The sequence below is a fragment of the Monodon monoceros genome, unplaced genomic scaffold (genome assembly GCF_005190385.1).
Source record: "Monodon monoceros isolate NGI ecotype Baffin Bay Population unplaced genomic scaffold, NGI_Narwhal_1 Super_Scaffold_1, whole genome shotgun sequence".
In the NCBI taxonomy this organism is placed as follows: Eukaryota; Metazoa; Chordata; class Mammalia; order Artiodactyla; family Monodontidae; genus Monodon; species Monodon monoceros.
In genome coordinates this window covers 63,097,809-63,120,528 of record NW_021703765.1, presented here as the reverse complement: position 1 = coordinate 63,120,528, position 22,720 = coordinate 63,097,809, and the positions used below count along the sequence as shown (strand labels likewise).

General features: G+C 50.4%; 2 protein-coding genes across 2 annotated transcripts; one reads left to right on the top strand and one right to left on the bottom strand.

Annotated features, from left to right (window-relative positions):
- Positions 1–2,483: 2,483 nt before the first annotated feature.
- On the bottom strand, positions 2,484–3,197 carry CUNH22orf24 (chromosome unknown C22orf24 homolog). The gene is given in 4 exon segments (XM_029218279.1): positions 2,484–2,669; positions 2,671–2,808; positions 2,811–2,961; positions 3,190–3,197. Coding segments are annotated over 4 exon segments (483 nt in total).
- Positions 3,198–10,932: 7,735 nt separating this feature from the next.
- On the top strand, positions 10,933–22,488 carry YWHAH (tyrosine 3-monooxygenase/tryptophan 5-monooxygenase activation protein eta). Its single transcript, XM_029226887.1, has 2 exons — positions 10,933–11,340; positions 21,047–22,488. The coding sequence occupies exons 1-2, from the start codon at positions 11,254–11,256 to the stop codon at positions 21,698–21,700; spliced, it is 741 nt and encodes a 246-aa protein (XP_029082720.1). The 5' UTR covers positions 10,933–11,253; the 3' UTR covers positions 21,701–22,488.
- The last annotated feature ends 232 nt before the right edge of the window (positions 22,489–22,720 follow it).

The window sequence follows — 22,720 nt, the reverse complement described above, 5'->3', positions numbered from 1 at the left end:
AAACAGAGGCCAGCCACCTGGCCTGCCCTCCTGCCCTCCCAAGGGTACTGATTTTGGAGGACACGGAAGGTGGGAGCTCATGCCCGCCACTCTGCTCCCCTAAGGCCCACATCAGCAAGGAACAGGCCCACGAGTTCACCACGAGCCATGGTCTGCATGGTCTTCCCTGGGCTAGACACCCCACAGATGCTAGGGAGACGGCAAGGAACGAGCCATTATGGCCCCTGCCCTTGTGGAAGCTGCTGCCCAGTGGAGGAGAGGGACGGTGGGTCCATAAGTGAATAAATCATGATTCCCGAGAGCAGTAAAAGCCGTGGACAGGATGAGACAGGGTAACGGGACAGGGAGTGACTGGTGGGGTCGGGGCAGGGTGGGGCGGGACAGCAGGTGTGTGTGTCCTGTTTCAGCCAGGATGGTCAGGAAAGGCCTCTCTGAGGAGAGGTGACATCTGAGCACATAGGACTTGGATGAAAGAGGGGAAACTTTTGCTAGGGGAAGCGCGAGGGGCTGTGGAATTTAGCAAATGCAACAAATGTCTGCTGGATCCCTACTCTGCATCAAGGGACCAGAACAGACAGAGGACCTGCCCAAGGCACGGTGGCAACCCAGAAGAGGTACTACCCAGGCCTGGAGAGCCAGGAAGGCTTCCAGGAGGAAGCAGCAACCCTTCGGAGGCCTGAAGGATGTCAGGTCAAGCACGGTGGGGCAGCAGGAGGCGTGGAGGCACTGAGATGGTTCCAGTGGAAGAAAACATCTGCAAAGGCCAGAGGAGAGGGAGAGCTCGGGATTCTCAAATAAGGGCAAAGAGCCGGAGGGAAAGGATGAGCTTGGGGCCCAAATGGGCCTCGGAGGCCAGTTAAACACTCCAACATTTTCCTGAATGCAGTTTGCGTAGGATTGCCAGGTTTAGCAAATAAAAATACAGGTTGTCCTGTTAACTCTGAATTTCAGATAAACAACAAGTATTTTTTTTTAAAGTAGTTATGTATTCAGTATTTTATTTATTTATTTTTGGCTTCGTTTGGGTCTTCGTTTCTGTGTGAGGGCTTTCTCTAGTTGCAGCAAGCGGGGGCCACTCTTCATCGCAGTGCGCGGGCCTCTCACTGTCGCGGCCTCTCTTGTTGCAGAGCACAGGCTCCAGACGCGCAGGCTCAGTAGTTGTGGCTCATGGGCCTAGTTGCTCTGCGGCACGTGGGATCTTCCCAGACCAGGGTTCGAACCCGTGTCCCCTGCATTGGCAGGCAGATTCTCAACCACTGCGCCACCAGGGAAGCCCACAACAAATAATTTTTAAGTATAATTATGTGCATGCAGTATTTGGAACATTCTTATACTAAAAAACCATTGTTTATCTGAAATTCAGTTTTAATGGGGCCTCCTGTATTTTCTCTGGCAACCCTGAGTTTGGGCCCACAGAAGCGTTTTAAGCAGGGAATGACGTGGTCGGATTTACATTTTGTGAAGCTCCCGGGATTTGTGGGGAAACACGCTGGAGGGAGACCAGGACGCAGGTGGGGAGGATGAGGCTCCTGCCTTGTCCAGGCCAAAGAAGCAGAGGCCAGGGAACAGAGCATCTCATCATGTCACCTGCCTCCTCCACTGAGAGGGTGGCCTTGGGTAAATCCCTCAGTGGATGCAGTCTCAGGCCGGTGACTGCAGACCAGGTCAGATCCCGGCTCTGCAGCATGAGCCTCTGGGCTGGTCTGCTCCCTCTGGGGCCCTCAGCATCCTCCTCTGTCAAATGAGGGGTTCAATCAGAAGAGATGGTCCAAAAGGGCCCTTCTGTTCCTGCCGTCTTGGGCTCTCTGTCCATCCTCTGTCTGATGCCTCTCTGGGGTGGTGCCCCACCATGGTGACAAGTCCAAACCTTGCTCCTTCTTCCCTTCCAACATCACTTCAGCCGATGAATGCAAGAAACACCCACACACCTGGTTTGGGAGAAGGCACTCCAGAATCTGCTGAGGTCCCACTGTGTGATGAGCTGGGTCCTTTACATCATTCATTCATGTTAATTCTCACAAAAGCGTCTCAGGGAGGGTATCATTATGCCCATTGTACAGATCAGAGAACTGAGAGCTCAGTGGTGCACCTGCTGCCCAGGTCACAGAGCTGCGTAGTGCAAACCTGGGGTGGAGTCCAGGTCTGGCTGGCGCCAGGGCTCTGTCCTCCACTGTCTCCAGGAAACGTCCCCGGGAGTCCCTAATCCCCCACATAGTTATCACCAGGGCTCAGTCAGCAGTCTCCTTGTTCCATGGCAGGCACGTGCTGCCCTGGCTCTTTCTGAGTTAAGCCAGGGGCTGAAACGCATTGGCGTAATGCTCATCTGCTGGGGGCTTTCCGGTTTAGGAAGCCCTTTCCCCTCTGTGCCCTCCTCACGACCCTTTGGGGACTCTGCAGGCCCCTCAGCCCTTCTAGCCTGCCGCTCTGCCGCAGTGGAGTCTGCATTAAATATTAACAGGGCAGCTCCTGGCACCGCTGTGACGTCAATTACCGGCCTGCTTGATGAGGGCTGTGGCTGCCTTTCCAAAGTGAAGCAGTGCCTGGAATTCAGCTGGCTCAAATGGCGTCCCAGGGGGCTGGCTGTCGGACTCAGAGAAGATGCCGCTAATGTAAGGCGTGGCAGGAGTCCAGGAGTTTTCCTTCCATCTCCCCTGCTCCCTCGGGGCCCGGCTGGCATCCCGATGCTGGCACGATGCCTTTAGTCATTCGGCAAATATTTATTGAGCACCTGCTGTATGCCAAGCACAGTTCTAGGCTCTGGGGATACAGTCATGAGCGTGATAAGGTCCCTGCATCATGGGATTCCCCGTCTGGTGGAGGAGAGGGAGAAACAGTCTCAACGCAGAGGGGCAGACCCAGCACTGTGCGCCAGAGCAGGTGCCCGACCCAGCTTGTGGCCGAGGGATCCTTCCAGAGGAAGCTACGACTATGCTGAACCCAAAGGAGGAGCCTGAGTTAGGTCTGGAAAGAGGAGGGGTGAGTGTTTCAGGAAGAGGGAACAGGATTGGAGCTCAGACCCTGGTTCTACCCCTTCCCAGCCATTTATCTACAAGCTGGGTTTCCGCTGTACAGGGGTGTTATGAGGACCAAACCAAGCCATGGCGAGTGATGGCACAGGGCTTGATTCAGGACAAGAGCTCAGTGGTAGCTGTTATGAAAATAGCTCTGTGCCTTCACAGAATTCCTCACCGTGCCATGGAGGCTTACTTTGATTTGGCGAGATGAGAAACTGAGGCTCAGAGGGGTGACATCACAAAGCCCTGGGTAATGTTGTGGATCAGACCCCAGGCTGGACACACGATCCCAGGCTCTGACGCGGGCTTTTTGACATTCTCTGGCCATAGGCAACCCAAGCAGTGGCCTCAGCTCAGCGAGACATAGAATATCACAAGAGATCTCAGTGTGAATTCCTCAGCCTTCAACATTCCCCATCTCAGCCTTCTTTGAGGTAAGGCTGCAGCTGTCCAAGGACAAGCCCAGGCCTTGGCTTTGCGGTGGAGCCTGGGCATAGACCTTGTTCTGCCGCTAATCTACTGTGTGACTGTGAGTGAATTTTCTTCCTTCTCTGAGCCTCAGTTCCCCATAGTTAACACTAAAACCAGCTCTCATTGCCTGGGTCTCTGATCCTCCCAAAGAGCTGTGGCAGAGGAATTATTTTTAATTCCATATTGAAGATGAGGAACCAGGCCACATACAAGTGGGGGCTGGATTTGAAGCCAGGCCCATCTGCTGCCAGAGCTGACTAACGGCCCATCATGCAGTGCTGTCTCTCAGAGAAAGAAAGCCAGCCTGAGCTGTCTCCAAGATCCTTAGTATGAGTCTGTGATTCTGTGAGTTCCATGCTGTCCCCAGGCCTTCAGGGCCCAGTGGTTTCACAGGGAGGGCATTTCAGCTTGGGTTGATTCTCCAACTGTCCCATATAAAGGAGGTAACAGGGGACTTCCCTGGTGGCACAGTGGTTAAGAATCCGCCTGCCAATGCAGGGCACATGGGTTTGAGCCCTGGTCCCGGAAGATCCCACATGCCACAGAGCAACTAAGCCCGTGCGCCAGAACTACTGAGCCTGCGCTCTCAAGCCACAACTACTGAACCCACGTGCCACAACTACTGAAGCCTGCGCGCCTAGAGCTCGTGCTCCACAACAAAGACAAGCCACTGCAATAAGAAGCCCGCACACCGCAACGAAGAGTAGCCCCCGCTCGCTGCAGCTAGAGAAAGCCCGTGCGCAGCAACGAAGACCCAACGCAGCCAAAAATGAATGAATGAATGAATAAATAATTAATTAAATAAAGGCGGTAACAGCACTGTCACAGGCTTCTGGCAGGCAGCACCCACTCTCTCCCTCATCCACAACCTCGTTCCTCCTGGCATCAGCCCCGGGGGTGGGAGGTTCAACATGAGCGACAGGCCCACTTTACGGATGAGGAAACTGAAGCTCAGAGAGGTGCAGCGACTTGCCCAGGCTATCCCAGCTACTGCAGAAGAGCTGGGATTTGAGGCCGCGTCTGGCAACTCCAGATCTTATACTCCAAGTAACTGCAAGGTGGCCAAATTCATCCGGGAGACTTCCTCCTCCTCCTCCTCTCAGCCCCCTCCTAGCCCCTGCAATCTTGCCTCCCTCCCCCTGGCTCTCTCCCCGGTCTTATCTTCCACGAGGCTGCCAGTCAGTTAGCTATCAGCCAATTTAAAGCGTTTCCCTCCTGGAAGGCCTTGGCCACTCACAAAGAGGGCTCTTGTGGTGGCATTTCTGCAATAGGCACAAGGTGTGATCAGATTCGATTCAGCACTCATGAAGAGGGGCACCCCAGGGCCTCAAATGATGAATGAAACACAGGCCCTGTCCTCCAGTGTTTACATTTTACGAGGGAAATGCCAACTTCCTTATGAAGTGGGAAGCAGGTGGTATAAGTGACAAAGAGTGAATCTGCCCCTATTAGCTCCAAGACCTTGGGTAAGAGAGCTTCCTTTTCGCCATCTGCTTAAATGGGTACAAGAGGAATTCCCCACCTCACAATTGTCATGAGGATTAAATGAGATCATGGATTAGATGAAATTGCATAGCACAGGGCTTGATGCCTAGTAGCTGGCCAGGAAACACCAATCCTACCAAAAGAAGTCCATGCAGGTGGTGGATTCCAGAGTCACAGTGGGAGTGAGCAGAAGGAGACAGTGCTTCTTGGTGGAGACCTGGGAAAGCTCCTTAGAGGAGGTAAGATTTCAGCTGGGTATTAAAGACTTAGAGGAAGAGGTAGAAGAATGGGAAAGTTGGTAGAAACTTGTGGGCAGGCTCTGTGAGCTCGGTGGTCCTAGGATGTTCAAGAAGTAGGTGCTTACCTCGGAAAGGTGGGCCAGGGCCAGGTCATGAAGGGCCAGGTGGAGGAGTTTGTATCTTTTAAGGGGAAAAGGGTGTCCTTCCTACCTATGACCCCAGCGGCAGCTCAGGGCTATCTGCAGAGACCAGCCCCCTGGAGTCAGCCTTCTCCTCTGGCTTTGGTGCTGATCCCTTTGTCTCCTGAGTCAGGGCTAGCCCACCACTGTTGTCTGGAAGAAGACAGAAGGCTGTAGAAACCTGCTTGCCTCCTACTAACATACTGGGGAGGAAAAGCTGTTTTGTAGCACAGTTGCCTGGCAGGGAACCTTGGTGGAAACTCAGCAAACCTCACCCTCACTTCCAAGGTTATGATTTAAGCAGCAGTTGGTGACAGCAGTTGATGTGTGCAGCTCAAAGACTGAAAGAACGTTTTCAGGTGCTCAGAAGGTCAGGGGCGGGCACGGAAAGAATGGTGATGGTGGAGTGGGTCTGGATCCGGGTTCCTGCTCCCTGCTCTCTGCACTGCAGTTGGGCAAGATACTTAACCTCCCTGGGCCTCAGCTTCCACATCTGTAAAGTCGGAATGATAATACCGACATTTCCTTGACCAAGTGGGAGTGTGCTGGCCACCCGCTGCCCGTGGCCTGCTGTGGAGTAGGTCCTGCTACTTTCCTCCACTCCTTGTATGGATGTGGTCCAGACACTGGGCCTGTGAGGCATCCCTGCTTCACCCTCTTGAGCTGCCATGTCATTTGCTGAACTTCCAGTGGTGACATACCCTAGACCTTCAGAGCTGGAAAAAAGACAGAACTCTGCCATCCAAGCCGGTGTAGCCTCCCATTTCACAGACAGGAAATCCAAGGCTCAGAGACTGGAAGTCACCGCACTCCAGGCTCTGACCTCCAGCTTTCCCTGGACCACCACAGCCCCTCCCACTTGGGCCGACCTAGTGAGAACCACACAGAAGCTTGAGGCAATTATCCAGATGGTTCCAGCCAAATGATCTGGAAAATTCTGGCTAAGAAACACAAGTTCCTTGACCATCTGCCGAACTGAAGCAAAAGCCTTTTTCACCCTCATTTTAACTGCGATTCCATAGGCAACAGCTTCACTTTCTCCCCCAGAGCTGAGCTCCTTTGAACAAACTTGTGTGTGTGTGTGGTGGGGGGGTGGTGCTGAGAACGGGGCTCTGAGCTCTGCCAGCTCACAGATTGCAGCTACCAGGACATTTTCACACTTCTTAATGCCAAAAGCTGCCATGGAAGCCAATCTGCTCCCAAAGCGGGCTTTCAAAGAGTGGCGGGAGGCTCTGGCTGATCCTAAAATCTGTGCACTCAGGCTGATCTTAGACACAGGGGGTGGAAGTTGGTATCAGTGAAAGGACACTGGGGCCCAGGCAGTTGGCAGAGAGTGGCCATGAGTGGGAGGCTGCGGGTGACCGCCTTGACCACTGAGTAAGCACCTGACTGTTCTAGGTCTCCCTTTCGATATGATGGGGTTAACAGCCTCTTTCCCAGAGTTGTGAGGATTTGGGGAGCTGGTACAGGCGGGTCGAGTGTTTACCCCCAAGCCAGTCAGACAGCCAGCAATTAACAGCAAGGGCTGCTGCTCCTGGTGGTGGTGCTATCATCACCGGCTTGGGATCAGCCGGCTCACCAGGGCAGCAGGAGGCCTGCATTGGGGCGGGGAGGGGAAAGAAAGTTCTATCTGGGTGACACGAACCTGTGGGTGGGCGGCCCTCCGGCCTCAAGCCGGTAACCATGCTGACAGTGTGAATGCCGTCTCTCCAGAACAATACCAGGGCTTCTTTGTAACACGTCCCTTGGCGTCCAGACTTCGCAGGGAGCTCAGAGTGTCCCAGGACACCCGAGGAAAAAAGCAGGACGTGCCTTTTCTGGGTCACCTATTCACGGGGCTCTGGCAGAGGGCTCTGGCAACGCTTTGGAAATCCAGTCCTGCGTGAGAAGCAGTCATTACCACTGGCTCAGGGTGGGGTGCAGCAAGGAATTTTCTACAGTTGTGATGGCTGGTGCAGGCAGGGTGTGAATGTGCTCTTGCCGAACCCCAACCCTAAGAAACAGGATGGTCAGTCCCATTTAGAAGGGGCTTCCTGGGGGTGGGGTGCGATGAATTGGGCGATTGGGACTGACATGTATACACTGATGTGTATAAAATTGATGACTAATAAGAACCTGCTAAGGACTTCCCTGATGGCACAGTGGTTAAGAATCCACCTGCCAATGCAGGGCACACAGGTTCGAGACCTGGTCAGGGAAGATCCCACATGCTGTGGAGCAACTAGGCCTGTGCACCACAACTACTGAGCCCGCGTGCCTAGAGCCTCTGCTCCACAACAAGAGAAGCCACCACAATGAGCAGCCTGCGCACCGCAAAAAAGACCCAACACAGCCAAAAATAAATAAATAAAATTAAAAAAAAAAAAAAGAACCTGCTGTATAAAAAAAAAATTAAATTCAAAAATAAAAGGGGCTTTTCCCCAAGGGTACTCAGCTAGTAACTGGCAGAGCAGGATTTAGACCTGAGTTCAGATCCTCTTCCCCATCACATCACACACATGTCCTTGGATAGCTGGGGGGAGAGTGTTGCTCTGTTCCCTGAGTGAGACCCTGCCAGGTAAAGATGCAGCGGACTTGGCCCCTGCTCTGGGTACCTGCTCGGAGCTCTGGGGGCCACACAGTGTGTCTGACCTTGATCATCAGCCCCCTTCCCCTGGTTCAGAGGCCCTCTTGGAAATTGTTCAAAAGCTACATTGCTTGATAGGACTTAGAGCCCTGGGAGTAGGTGATAGAGCCCTGGGAGTAGGTGACCTAACCAAGGTGGTCATCCTGCCTTTATTTACAAGACTTTGGGGAGTGGGCAGCTCTCTCCCAAGGGTGAAGGAGATGGATGCTGATAAGTGTATAAGCTACAAGAGGGAGACTTGTGTGTGCTTTTTACAATCTGAATGATCCCCAAAGGGGAGTCACACCTTGACCCCTTGTCAGCTCACACCTCACGACATCGTGGGGCCATCAGGCCTAGGAGTCTGACAGAACTGAGCTTGAATCCTGGCTCTGCTGATTACCAGCTGTGTGATTTTACTCAAGACATGGAACATCTTCAAGCCAGTTTCCTCATCTGTAAGATGGGAATGGAAATCCTACCTACCTTACAGGGGTATCTTGAAGGAAAAAATATGCCCATCTCTGCAAAGCACCTGGCCCAGTGCTGGCAACGTGGTAGATGTCCCCTTCCGTTCAAGAGTGGGCGTGGATAAGGTCGCCCAGGATAAGGCAGAGGGCCTGGGCAGAGCTCTGAGGAACCCCCGAATTTCCAGGTAGGCTGAGAAGACAAGCTCACACAGGAGACAGAAGAGGAGTGGCTGGAGCAGCAGAGGGGAGCCAGGCGAGTGCAAGGTCATGAAAGCTAAGAGGAGAGCCTGTCAAGGAGGGGCGAGCAGTTGTGCCAAGTGCAGCCAAGAGGGCCAGGAAAGTGAGGACTGTGCAGTGACCTTGGATTGGTGGCCACAGCAAGGGCCACCTAGATGGAGTGGGGGTAGAGCCAGAGTACACTGGGCTGAGGTGGGGGTGGTGGGTGGGTGGTGAGGAGGTGGAGACAGTGAAGTTTGGTGAGAAAGAAAGCAAAGCTTTATGGGCGAACCAAAGTTGTCCCCCATTTGACATTTATGAATGTCAAAATCAGTTATTTAGAATGCTCCAGTCTATCTGATTTTTACTGTTTTGAAATCAATCTCAGTCCAACATGATCAGAAGTTAGAAGGGCTCTAATCCCTCTAAGGGCTGGAAGGAACTGTGGAGGTCCCCCCAGTGCTGGCCCTCCTCCACCTCTCACGGGAATCTGTCCTCATCAGGCCCACGGTGGATGATAAGTTATTATCTACCACACTCTTTAACGATATTCACTAGGGGAAAGATCAGCCTGGTTTGTTAACCTCGATTCCATTTGTAGTTAGCAAAGGTGAATCCTCAAAGCATGGAGAAGCCTGGGGTGGGGGTTTCCTCCCAAACGCTGTGTCATGGGTACTGAGGTCCTCACTGTAGCATCACAGCAGGTAGAAGGTGGCCCAGGAGGCAGGTGACCTAGTATGGAGGTTCCAGCTCTGCTGGCTGTGCAAACTGGGGTCAGCCTCTCCTCCCCCTGATACCTCACTCTCCTCTTATGTAGGATAAGGGGTTGGACAGTGGTGAGTCTAAGGGTCCTGCCAGCTCTGACATTCCAGGATTTCTCCTATTCTACAGTGATTTAAACAGTCCTTCAAGTCCAGTTCTCCAGATGGTGAAACTGAGGTCCAGAAAAGGTCCACTCTCCAGTCCCTCCCTCTCCCTTCTAATGCATCTAACTCTGTGGAGCAAGATTCTGGGCCTGAAATATGGCTTCCATGCCTCTGGCTCCTGATTACTTAAGGATAAAGCCTTAAATCTTCAGCCTGGCACTGAAAACATTCCATGATCTTGTTCTACCCCACCTCATGTCCCACTGCCAGGCCTCTCTCCTCCCCATTTTGTTTCTATCCTCACTACCAAGCCCTCACCCTTGCTGGACCCCCCTCCCTAATACCTTTTCGCTGACTCTCACCTCCTTCAAGGTCCAGCTTACCTGCTCTTCGGTTTTTAGACCTCCACTTCTCAGAGGCAGGGGCTTATCTTACTTATTCTGTGGCTACTCCTTCCCCCAGTGCTGACCATGCAGTAGGTGCTCAATAAAATGCTCAGAGAACATGAGGCCCCTTCACCTGCACTCTTCTTGGCATGTTGTACTAAGTCTGGCCATGCTTTAGTGATTGGGATTTTCCTCCCTTGTCCGGGACCCAGACCAGCGCCTGGCACCAGGGGTCCTCAGCATGGAACGCCAGGACTGGGCTCAGTGACCAGCTGGTCCACTCTCCTCTTTTCCACAGGAGGAACCTGCCACCACTTGCAGGCTGTGTAACCTTGAGCAAGTCACTAGTCTGGTTTTGACAGATGGGGAAGCCAGCAGGGCCCACCAGGGGTGGAGGGTTGTGAGCATCAAATAGGATCATACCTGGAAAGGCCTAGCACCGGCCCATCTCCTAGCAAGTGTGTGGTGACTCTTACCCGTCCCAGCGGGGCCACTCAGTCTCTCCTCCCGTGGAGGGCACAGTCTGCACAAGGCCACTTCCCAGGACGGGGACGCAGTGAGTGAATGTACATGGGGCTGTCCCCCAAGGCCGGACCTGATCCTGCCCGGCCAGTGTTGACCGAAGTTCAGGGGGTGGCCCCCAGAAACCCATCGGCCAGGCTGGGCGGGGGCGGGTCCGGGGCACGTCCGTCCCTCCGGCACGCGGCCTCCTGGCTTCCCCAAGCACTAGGTTTATTTGCTTTGGGGGCTCTTCTCAAGCCAGACCTCTAACCTGGACTCAGAGACGCCTTTCCGGGTGGGGTCGTGACAGTGCGCAGACTGCACGGCTGCCATCACCGAGGCCCCCACCCCCACCTCCGCTCCGCCGTCCCAACCCCAGCCCCCCCCTCTCCCACCTCCACCTCTGCGACGGTAAAATGCAGCACTCGCTAGGCGCCTGCGCGGCTCTGGGGCGGGCGGTGGCCTCAGCTATTTATAGAAGGTGACGTCACCTTGAAATAGACCGTTAGGGCTGGCCCGCCCTTCCCCCCCCCCACTCGCGCAGCACCGCGCCGCCCGGCCCGGCCGCTCCCACTGCGCAGGCGTCCTCTCGTCCTCCCATCCCCCCGCGCGGCCGCCTGTCCTCCCTAGGCGGCGTCCGCAGCGCGAGCCACAGCGCGCTGGGCGAGCCAGCGAGAGGGCGAGCGGCGCTACCTGCTGCCTGCAGCCTCGGCCGGCCGGCGAGCCAGTGCGCGTGCGCGGCGGCGGCCTCCCCTGCAACCGGAGAAGACGAGCGGGCGAGCTAGCGGAGCGGGGCGCGAGGCGAGGCAGGGCTCAGCGACATGGGGGACCGCGAGCAGCTCCTTCAGCGGGCGCGGCTGGCCGAGCAGGCGGAGCGCTACGACGACATGGCCTCCGCCATGAAGGCGGTGAGCGCGTCGGGAGCCCGGGCGGCCGGCCGGGGGCCCGGCGCAGGGGAGGGGTGGGCAGCCGGGCGGCGGCCCCCTCTGGGCCAGGGGCAACCCCGCCGCCCCACTGGGCGCGGCCGCCCGCTCTCAGCCTGCTCTTCCCGCGCCCGCCGCGCGCCCCGCCATTTCCTGCGGCCGGGCCTGGGGGGTGTCCAGGGAGGGGGCGCGGCGGGGACCCCGCGGGTGGGCGGGGGTCGCGGCGTCCCAGCTCGGAGCCGCGGGTGGGGGAGGGTGCTCGAGGGAGGGTGAGGGAGCCGCATTTCTCCTCCTGGACCGTTCTGCCAGGCTGGGTCACCCCTTCTCGCCTTCCTCCACACACCCCAACTTGTAATAAAGAATCACCTAGTGAGTGGCGCCCTGTCTCTCCTGGTTTCCTCTGCCACGACCTGAACTCGGTGTAATGTCGATCCGCTTTTGCTCTGATCGCCGGCATCGTTCTGGTTCCATTCTCCCGCGCCCGGGGTCCGCTTTGTGTGCGGAGACCCCCCCATCCTGAAGTCCGACGAGGACGCGGGCGGGAGCGCGGCGGGCCTGGGGCCCCCTCCCAGGTTGGATGTTGCGCCCATCTGCCCGGAGACTAAAACGGGTCCTGACGCCTGGGGGAGGCGAGCCCTTGTGCCTTTGCCTTCCCGAGACCCCTGGAGACTCGTCTGCAGCTCCATTTCCGGGGAAGGAGTCGCGGCCGGCCACACCCTGGCCAATGCGGTGGATTAGATACCACCTGCGTGTCTGAGACCTAGAGTTCTGGTGACCCTCCCACTGTCCCTGTCTCCTCACAGTAGTTCACGTTTTCTCTTAATAAACATTACTTATCTCTGCGTCAAGGTCACAGAGGGGTAGAGCCACAGCTGCGGCCGCCAACGTGCCATGTTCACCCAGTGCACAACCTCCTGAGACGTGGGAGGATCCGCCGGGGCCCCACCCTAGACCTACAGACTCAGAAACTCGCAGGGGTGGGACTCAGATCTGCACTTGAACCAGCCCTCATGGCAAGTGCTATTGGGTTTAAGTTGAAGAATTACTGCCCTGGGTTATATAGCTCATTTGCCCTTCTTAGGGCCTTGGGAGGGGATTTCCTAAAGAAAAAACTACAAATATCGAGGCTCCGTAAAATTTCAGAGTCATGTGAAAAATTCCTTTTAAAGCTTTTGATATTAATATATGAAACATGTTGTTGAGGTCCGTGTTTAGGATTATCCAGGTAAGAAGTGTTATCTTTTCCATGTCGTTCACGTCACACGTTGAACCAGGTGTTTGGAAACCACCACCACCCATTTGTTGATTCATTGGTGATGCGGAGTTGATCATGGTGTTGTGGGCCAGGTAGGAGCTTTTCATCCAGACCAGGGACGATTTAGGTTTGGGACCTGAAGTCTGTGTAATTCTGGGGGTCTTATAAGAAAAAAAAAGTAGGGTATATGAGTTTAGCAAATTTCACAGAAACAGGACTGACTGAGTGCATTTCCTTGGAAGGGGTCCTAAGCTTAATCTTCTTTGGGATAAAGCCACTTCTGTCCACACAGCAAGTGACACTTAAGTGCGCCTCTTCTCCCCAGTCACCGAGTGGAACTGGGATTATGCGGTTGAGGCCGCTTTCTGGACATTTTAGCGAGGCCCTCGCCTATCCTGCAAGTGGCACTTTGAAGGCCGCAGTTTTAGGAGCCTTTTGGGGAATAAAGAAGGGATGGCGCTGGAAGCAAAGTGAATTGAGGCTAAGGGAAAATGACTAGAATGTAGTTCTGGAGCTATAGGAAACCCGAGGCAACTTGAAATTGGAAGTAAGGAAAGAATGCAGAGATGTAGCCGAATGGAATACAGTTTGTGGAGAGAAAATAATTGGTTTTCTGGTCTTCGAAAGCAGGCTTGAAAGATGCTTTCCTGCAGCTACCTACTTGTGTACACAGATTTTCTCTGAGACATTAAGGTAGGATTTTGCAAACTAATGGACCCTTTCATGTATTGGGAATATGTAATATCTGTATCTGAGATGATTGATGGGTTGGATAGGCCATTGAAAATTCAGTGCATACTCTAATTATGTCATTTCAGAATTGTGATAAACATTCCCTCAAGGTAACTCCTATTAAAAAATAAGAACTTTTTTGGTCAGTATGCCTGTTTCTTCTATTAAATAATTTTTTTTTTGGTCATCTAAATTAATGGAATATATTTATTGGAAAGGACTTGGCAAGGCTCAGTGGAAAACTGTTTCTCATGTTTTACCTGTTAAGTTGATGGTTTGTATGTTAAATTCTTAATGTTATTGAGAAGACTCAGTCTCATTTCATTAATATCATAGACCTAAAATATAGCTTTTGGAAAGAGTTGGAATTCTGATAACCCTCTGGGCTTGTGTGGGTTTTCTTCAGGGCAGGTAAGTAGGCTTCTCTACCGCACCTGAGTGAGGGGATGTTCTGATGCCACCACTCTGTGACCTTGAAGCTCACATCTCTTGTCTTCTGGTCCTCTGAAGTGTGTAAGTTGTAATATTGGTGTTACTATCAAGTGGGCTTTCAGCTTTCATTCTTCTAACTTGTTTTCTGTTTCCTTTATAATTTAAATGGTAGCTAATAATATTGCCTGCCTGTAATGATTGATGTCCCGTATGCTACCAGCGTCACCTGGAGGATGCTGTCAGTAAGGCTTTAAGAAATCACGCATGTTGGAAACAAAGGTGTTGGCTCACATCAGTTGAGAACTGCAGTTCCCTGCCTTTCGTCCTAATTTGAAGAGGCAAGAAATGTTTTTGAAGTGAAGTAAAGACGTTTCTTCCAGCTCTCCCCCATCTCGTACCTTGTCCCTTAACTAGAAAGAAACACTGTGAAAGATTCTCGAACCCAAGTCCTTTCTAGACCAGGCTTGGAATGCCCTTATACAATTCATAACCTCTATAAAATGAGTACAGTACCATCTTATGAGAACTACGAGATAAACCCATAAAGTGGCATAAAAATACTTGTGCATAATACTAAGTGATTCTAAGGAAAGAGGGTAACTAACCAGATAGATTTCTAGTGAATATTCATGGACAGACATAATTTAGTCATGTCACTTATTGCCCTTGGTCATCTTTTATATTAAAACATAGGGGCAATCATGAAGTTTTAAAATGTCAAAATTGTTTGGGATGGCATGGTGTGTTTTAACATTGATTACAAAGTTGACAAAGGACGGGGAGAAATATGTCTGAAGGACTTGAAGAATATCTGTAGCAATCTTAAGTGCAGGCAACAAAGCTGCAGCTTAAGGAAATGGGTCGGAGGGGAAGAGGTCCAACCAGTGGCCAGAGGCTGTTATTCCAACAGCTGTGAGATCCTGGGAAGTGGAGAAGTGAGCAGGTGGTATGTAAAAGAAGAGCACAGCTGAGTGGCCCAGGGTGAGACCTAACCCGTGTTGCAGTTATTGAAACTAGGGATGATTTTGAGGTGTACCAGAATTGTGGTTAGTGTGACATCTTAACGCCACATTGGTAGGACCGTTTGAAATCTATGTAAAATAGCAAGCCGTGTTTCCCATGTAAGTATCGCTTTGTCACGTATTGACTGAGGAAGGAAGAAGTCTCTGCATTATTCTTGCAATATCCTCAGTTGAAAGACACTTCAGTTGGTGAACAGTTCACATAGCTTTGCTGCACTGACGTGGGAGTTGTCCCCATCTGAATTTGGGGTTGCTGCATTATCCCCGGAAGAGCTCCCACAGTCAAGGACCTCACTACTCCCTTAAGGAAACCAAAAATGTATTTTCTCATCACTGTCTGGAATTTAATATTAGTGGTAGACTGCAGTGTCACACTTTTCCAGAAAAACGGTTTGGGAGGGGATACCCCAGATGTGTTTTCCATGTTACAATTCATCAAGTTTATGAAATTTATCATCTTACCTATTAGGCAGTTAGTAAATGGTAGCTTTTATTCCATGTGTACATTTTCATTTAATCTTGTGAACAACTCTGGATGGATCCTGTTATTAACTCCATTTTACAAATGAGATTTGAAGAGATTAATTTTCTCAAGGTTGAGCTGTAAAGGGAAGATTTGAACTCTCAAATTTAGAGCTATCACTTTAACCACTGTGACAATGCCCCATGAGGCTAAGGAATCATATTTCTTTCTAGTATACTTTCTGGTCTATTAGCCATTGTCATCATTGGTGACTAAGTTCCAAGCCGTTAACATAAGTGGGCTTACTGAACAAATAATTCCCTCTATTAGATGTAAGTCATTTTTGCCAAGTTTGATTAAAAACAGAATCTACCACTTACGGTTCTTAGCTGTAGCAGGGGAGCATGAAAGGCAGACTCATCTGGATTGTGCTGTTCTCTTGAAGACCAGTTTTTTTGCTTAAGAAGCAAAGTATTAATTGAATTTGAGTTCCTGCTATGAATTGAGAAGTGCAAGACTATGTTACATTATAGTTGCGGTGTTTTAGGAAATTGTTTTTCCATATTGCTTTTAGTATATTTTGTAAGCCTAGAGGCCCCCAAATTTCAGTGTCTAGGTTGTTGGTGAGATGCTCCCAAGTGTCCAGGTTGAGGCTGCCCCTCCCACTCCTCGCCGCAGTGGCATCCCCTCCTTGGTGGTGGGTGTTGGCACTTCCCTGTGATCAGAACTGGCACAGCTTCTGAAGCCTTCGGTCCTGGTGCCTCAGGGGCAGTAGGGTAGAGTGACGCTGTTCAGATGGGGCTATGTATAATGCCTGCCAAGACCTGTGAAAATGTTTACTTATGTTCAGAGCAAGACAAAGGTGGTCTCTTAACAGTGCAAAGCGAGCTATTTTGACCAATGTTAAGCTTAGAGTGAATATTCATAACCTGAACTCACCTGCTCTGAGCTTGGAGCTGGCCCCTCTCCCAGCCTTGCAGAACTGCAGCCTCGCCCTGGTTTAGACAGAGGGCAGTCTTTCCAGGCTTGGGCAAGTGGTGACCAATGGCAGGTGCTTTGCCAGCTGAGGTACAGGCAGAATCCTCACTTTCGGGGCATTAACTTGGGAAACAATCAGCCAAAAAAGCTTTCATCCCTCAAGCTCACTTTTCTTTTTTTTTTTTTTAATATATACAGGGTTCTGCCAAAGAAGCTTAAAGATTTTATGATGTGGTTATGTTTACATAATCATGAGGATTGTTTTTTTCTGTTATAAGCTCTTATATCAAAAGCAAGCTTGCTGGTAGCATGTGGGTGTGGGTAGCTATAAAGTTCGGGGTGGTGGCTGTGCTGTGTGTGTGTAGCTGTGAAGGATGAGAGTGCTGTTCAGGAGGAGTCGCATCAACCCCAACTTGAGCAGTGTGGCTTGGCAGCTCGGGGTGATGTTTTTTTGTTTGCTCAGTGTTCCTTCTGAGGTTGGATGTTTCCCAGATTGAGAACTTTAAGTTTTCCCAAATAGTCCGTGGGCTGTTTTTGGCAGCGGGTCTATTTTTACTCACAAACACATAGTTTATTGCCTTGTGAGTTAGTGGGAGGAGGCCCTTAGGGATTTTTGAGTAAGCCAGTGGTGTCATAGGAAGATAAATGAATTCGTAGCTGACCAGGTTGTTCGTGACTTTCAGAAATGCTGTGTAGTCCAGAGCAGAGAAAATGGGTGAAAGGAGTTGGTGCAGCCAAAGGCTGCGTGGTGAGGACGTACATGAGCAGAATGGCTGGCAGGGAGTCCAGTCCCCAAAGGAGATGAGAGGAGAGCCTTCCTGAATGGGAAGGGTCCATCAATTTAAGGTTTTCAGGAAGCCTGTAAGTAGGATTACCTGGGGTGGGGAGGTGGACAGGAGAACAAGACAGCAGGGTGGCTGCAAGCAGAGGTGGTGGAACCCCTTGCAGCTGGTATAGCCACGTGAAGATATAATGTCTGGGGTGGCCGCACTGGGCGCACCTGGTGTGCGACGGAAACGAGAGTGTTGAAACTGGAGTTGGAGCAGGAAGAAGGTTGAGAACCTTTGTCTGGGTCTCTTCTATCTCGAGAAATCCGTGTCTAGTCTTTGTTCCTTATTAGAAACCATTTAGAAACTTGTGATTGTTGAGATGCAGTAAATCATCTCCGTAGACTCCGCAGATGGCCATCCCGCTGGTTTAGTCTTAGGGTGGTTGGGACCCGTTCCTGCTTTCCTTTCCCTACACCGTTTGCTTCCCAGTGTCTGCGCCTCTCAGTGGGTGACGAGACTTCTCTTGAAGTCTCCTGGCTCCCGTATTTTGGAATTTGAAGTGTTGGGAACTCATGCTAACTAACATTAGCGAAGGTTATTTGCAGTAAGTATCACCAGCCAAGACTGGCTGTAAATCTTGTTTTAATAGGCCATCTGATTTTACTTCAGTCCGTAATTTTCCAATCTGGGGAAAACTCCCAATTTTCTTTAGTTATCCGATCAAGTAATAAAACTGTCTTCCTCCCATAAGTTTCCTTTTGTTAACCGAGCTGTAATCCAGGAGTATTATATTTAAACGTATCCAGTTATTTCCTAGTTAGGGCCTGGCTGGGGTTCTGAGAACAATGCCTGTGTAGCCGTTAGTCACACTCAGCTGATGCCGATAGTGATTCATTCAGACTGGCAGGCCACCAGGTGATCGTTGCATAAACACTGACACTCCTAGTCACTGATTTGTCTTGTGAAGGTGTCATACATATTGTCCAGGAGCCTTTTTTGGCATTTTATTCCTGATGGAGCAGGGATCCTCGGATTCCTGGAACCCACAGATACACCCACATTTATGTTGCTATTCAATAGTATTGACCTCAGGCCTTACCACACCTGTTATAGTTGCTCAGGAAAAATGGAATCCTAGGATTTCAGAGCTGAAGAAGTCCTTGGAGACTGTTTGGGCTAGTCCCCCTTATTTGACTTTTGATGCCCAGAAAAGCTGTGTTCTGTTGAATGTCACACAGCTAGCTCAGGCTAAACTCTAGATGTCTTAAGATTTTTTTTTTTTTTTTTTTTGCGGTGTGCGGGCCTCTCACTGTTGTGGCTTCTCCCATTGCGGAGCACAGGCTCCGGACGGACGCGCAGGCTCAGCGGCCATGGCTCACGGGCCCAGCCGCTCCGCGGCATGTGGGATCTTCCCGGACCGGGGCACGAACCCGTGTCCCCTGCATCAGCAGGCGGACTCTCAACCACTGTGCCACCAGGGAAGCCCTTAAGATTTTTTTTGAGTAATGATACCACCCCTTGTGCAAACACTGTGTGATATATAAATATTTCAGATATGCACTCAATTTTAATGATGTGCTCTGGGGACATACTTTGAGGTGTCTTTGCAGTAGTCCAACAAAAGCAGCTTTACTGGTCGCAGGATGAAGTATATAGTGGCTCCTTATGGATGTCATTTGCATTTTAACATCAAGTGGCCTTAGTTGGATTTACTTATTGGAAGATCTGAGGAGCTTTTCAAATTCTTTTCTTGCCTCATGTTTTGTCTTACTGAATATTGGCCTAGAAAAGTGTCATGCTAAAGGATTCAAGCATTCTGAGATTTGTCTTAGTATTTGAGATGGAATTTTGATTTATAAGGGTTGCTTCCTTAAAAGGCCAAATTATCAGAAAAATATCTACAATGTCTCTTTATACTTTTAGTAAGCAAGTGTGTTTAAAGGCACTCCCTGAAGGAGAAAACTAGTGGGGTTACAGGTCTTGAGGGGAGCATGGGTTGTGGATTAGTAGAGAGGAGGGGATTGCCCCAGACCAGCGTGGAGACCATTCCTGTCTTTGTGGGGAGGAATGAGGAGCCGGGCTTGCAGGCAGCCCTCCTGGGGAATGTCAGGGGCGGCTTGTAGCTGAAGACCACACTGAAGGAGGAAGTGGGTTGGGTTGATTGACTAGGCAAAGAGGGAGAGGCCATCCCTGGCTAACGATTTGCAGCAGAAGAGTAGGGGTTCTGGGGACAGGGAAATGGGGAAGTTAGAAGAGGGAGCTGGTATTTTTATTTTGTCTGGGATTTGTTGAGGAGGGAGGTGGTGGTAGACAGTTGCGTGTTTCACTTTTAAGAACTTGGCACAAGTTTTCTAATTTTACACGTTTAATGATTACATTTGTTGCTTATGTTCTTGAACTACTAATTTTTCAAATAGACCTATCATCCTTTTTAATTCATTTTTTTTAAACTTCTGATTCTCTACTGCTCAGTCTTCTTAATCCATGGTAAGCATGTCTGTTTTATTATGTTGTTAATAAGTTTCTCCATCAGACTTGGCTTTTCCCTTCCATTGGAGCAAGTTCTGTCCTTATAGTTTGATTTAAGTAATGCCTTTTTGTTGAGTTTTGTGGTTTTCTAAGTGCTCTTCTTTTTTCTTTTTCTGTTTTTAAAATTAAAGACCTTTCCCAGTAGGTAACATAGTTGAGGAATCCCCCCACTTTATAGAAGATACAGGCCAATTTAGTGTGTTAGTGGCTTTGCTGCGGCCCAGAGTTTTCTGATTCTAAGTCTGTATTAATTTCCTAGGACCACCAAACAAAGCCACTACAAACTGGATGGCTTACAACAAGAGAAATGTATTTTATCACAGTTTGGAAGGCTAGAGTCTGAGATTGAGGTGTTGGCAGGGCTGTGCTCCCTCTGAAGGCTCTAGGGGAAAATCCTCCCTTGCCCCTCCTCGTTTCTGGTAGCTCCTGGTAATCCTTGTAATCCTTGGCCTTTGTAGACACATCACTCCAGTCTCTGCCTCCATCATCACATGGCAATGGCTTTCGTCTTCAGATCTCCCTTTTTCTTATAAGGACACCAGTCATTGGATTTAGGATCCACCTTATGCAGTATGACCTCATCTTGACTTGATGACACCTGCAATGATCCTGTTTCCAGATAAGGTCACGCTGATGGGTACCAGGGGTTATGACTTCAACATGACTTTTTGGTGGCACAGCTCAGCACAGCAAAGTCCAGTGTTCCTTCTACTGATGACACAGCTGGCTCGCTTGCCGTTGGCATCATGAAGAATTTGAAATTTAACGTTTCCACTTAAAATAATTGGTGCTTCCATCCTTGATGGGCAGTCAGGGTTTCCTGTCAGGTAGGTCAGAGTAAAGCTTGCTGCTGAGTAGTTATGCCTCCTTTCAGCAGAGGCTGGGGACACCTTATTGTCACTAATGCATCTGTTTTGGGTTGGGGGAGGGCTGGGTTTACCAGTGGGTTCCACGTGTAACCAGGGTGAAACTCTGGCCACTAGATCTGTGTGGTGTTTGAGCTCATCTGGGAAACTCTTCTTTGTTAATAAGTGTTTGAGGGAGGTGTGATTGGTTCTTTCTAGAATAGAAAGCTGGAAGTAGACTTCCAGTCTGTGATAACCTTTGGACATTTGACAAAGGAATTGTATGATTTTACTGTGAGAATATCTTACGCAGAATAGCTGAGCCTCAGGGCTTTTCCCCACCACCTCCTTGTGCACCAGCACCTCACAACCTTCCATCAACATCTTTATCCCCACACCTCCACCAAGGTGAAGGCGGCATCTTAGAAGGCCTAAATTATTATGACTTTTTCAGAGTCCTTATCACTAATATTTTGAGTTATTATCTATCTCTTCTGTTAGACTGCAGTCTCCCTTCAGATAGGATCCTTGTCCAGTTGGTTTTTCTTGAGTGGCTTGTCCGTAATCCTGTTTTTGAGGAGGGTTGTTGACTGGGTTGAAGGGAAGATCTCTCTCCAGGGTTTTCAGACTCGGGTCTCAGTGTTTATCTTTTGGGGATGTTGCAGGTGACCGAGCTCAACGAACCTCTCTCCAATGAAGACCGAAACCTCCTCTCCGTGGCCTACAAGAATGTGGTCGGTGCCCGGCGGTCTTCCTGGAGGGTCATCAGCAGCATCGAGCAGAAAACCACGGCTGACGGGAATGAGAAGAAGCTGGAGAAGGTTAAGGCTTACCGGGAGAAGATCGAGAAGGAGCTGGAAACAGTGTGCAATGACGTGCTGGCCCTGCTGGACAAGTTCCTCATCAAGAACTGCAATGACTTCCAGTATGAGAGCAAGGTCTTCTACCTGAAGATGAAGGGCGACTACTACCGCTACCTGGCAGAGGTGGCTTCTGGCGAGAAGAAAAACAGTGTGGTCGAAGCTTCAGAGGCAGCCTACAAGGAAGCCTTCGAAATCAGCAAGGAGCACATGCAGCCAACACACCCCATCCGGCTGGGCCTGGCCCTCAACTTCTCCGTGTTCTACTACGAGATCCAGAATGCGCCCGAGCAGGCCTGCCTCTTAGCCAAACAAGCCTTCGATGACGCCATAGCTGAGCTGGACACACTAAACGAGGATTCCTATAAGGACTCCACGCTCATCATGCAGCTGCTGCGAGACAACCTCACCCTCTGGACGAGCGACCAGCAGGACGAGGAAGCCGGAGAAGGCAACTGAGCGCCTCGGCCCACTCCCGCCCCGACCCCATCACCACCGGTCCTTCCTCACCACAGTCACTAAGTATCTAGTGCTAAACCTATCTGTATGGCAGCACAGCTACTCAGATCTGCTCTCTGCCCCCGGGAACAGTTCCAGATAAATTTATGGGCATTGCTGGACTGATGGTTGCTTTGAGCCCACAGGGGCTCCCTTTCTGAATTGTGCAGACAGGTGCATTCTGAAGGAGGCATTTTCCTATGCCTGCTGATCTAGGTGAAGTGCAGGCGAAAGCCTCGGGGAAGTTAGGAGAATTAACCACACAGGCTACAGTTGGTATTTAAATGGTCCACTTAAAACCAGCTGCTAGTGTTTTGTTAAAGCAGTACATCTGTGCATGCAAAAGTGAATTCACCCCTCCCACCTCTTTCTTAGCTAATGGAAAACTGTTAAGGGAAGCTGATATGAGAGACCACTTGCTCCTTTCCATCAGCTTAATAATAAACTTTAACGTGAGGTTTCAGTAGCGCCTTGTTTGCCTCTTTAAATTATGATGTGCACAAACCTTCTTTTCAATGCAATGCATCTAAAGTTTTGATACCTGTACCTTTTTTTTTTTTTTTGGTTGTGACTGTTTAAGAATCATGGATTTATTTTTTTGTAACTATTTGGCTATTGTCCTTGTGTATCCTGACAGCGCCATGTGTGTCAGCCCATGTCGATCAAGATGGGTAATTATGAAATGCCAGACTTCTAAATTAAATGTTTTGGAATTCAGTGGGTAAATAAATGCTGCTTTGGGGATATTATCTCTGTGTGTATGGTCTTTGTTTTTCCTGCTCTCAAGGAGCCCTATCACGGCTCACCGCTTTGAATCCTGGTTTGATCTCTCAAACCCTGAAGCATTTCTGGAATAGCGAGTCTTGGTGCCCCCTGATTCCATCACACATTTTGCAGTGTACACAAAAGACTCATGAATTTTAAATAGTTTGTGTGAACCCAGCTAACAGCCTCTCTGATCCCCTCTTCCTGTTGCTGGTG

Excerpts from the sequence above, each read along its gene's own strand:
- YWHAH (XM_029226887.1), top strand. The coding sequence starts at position 11,254 with ATGGGGGACCGCGAGCAGCTCCTTCAGCGGGCGCGGCTGGCCGAGCAG. Across the intron at positions 11,341-21,046 it reads TGGCCTCCGCCATGAAGGCG|GTGACCGAGCTCAACGAACC; the intron begins GTGAGCGCGTCG and ends GGGATGTTGCAG.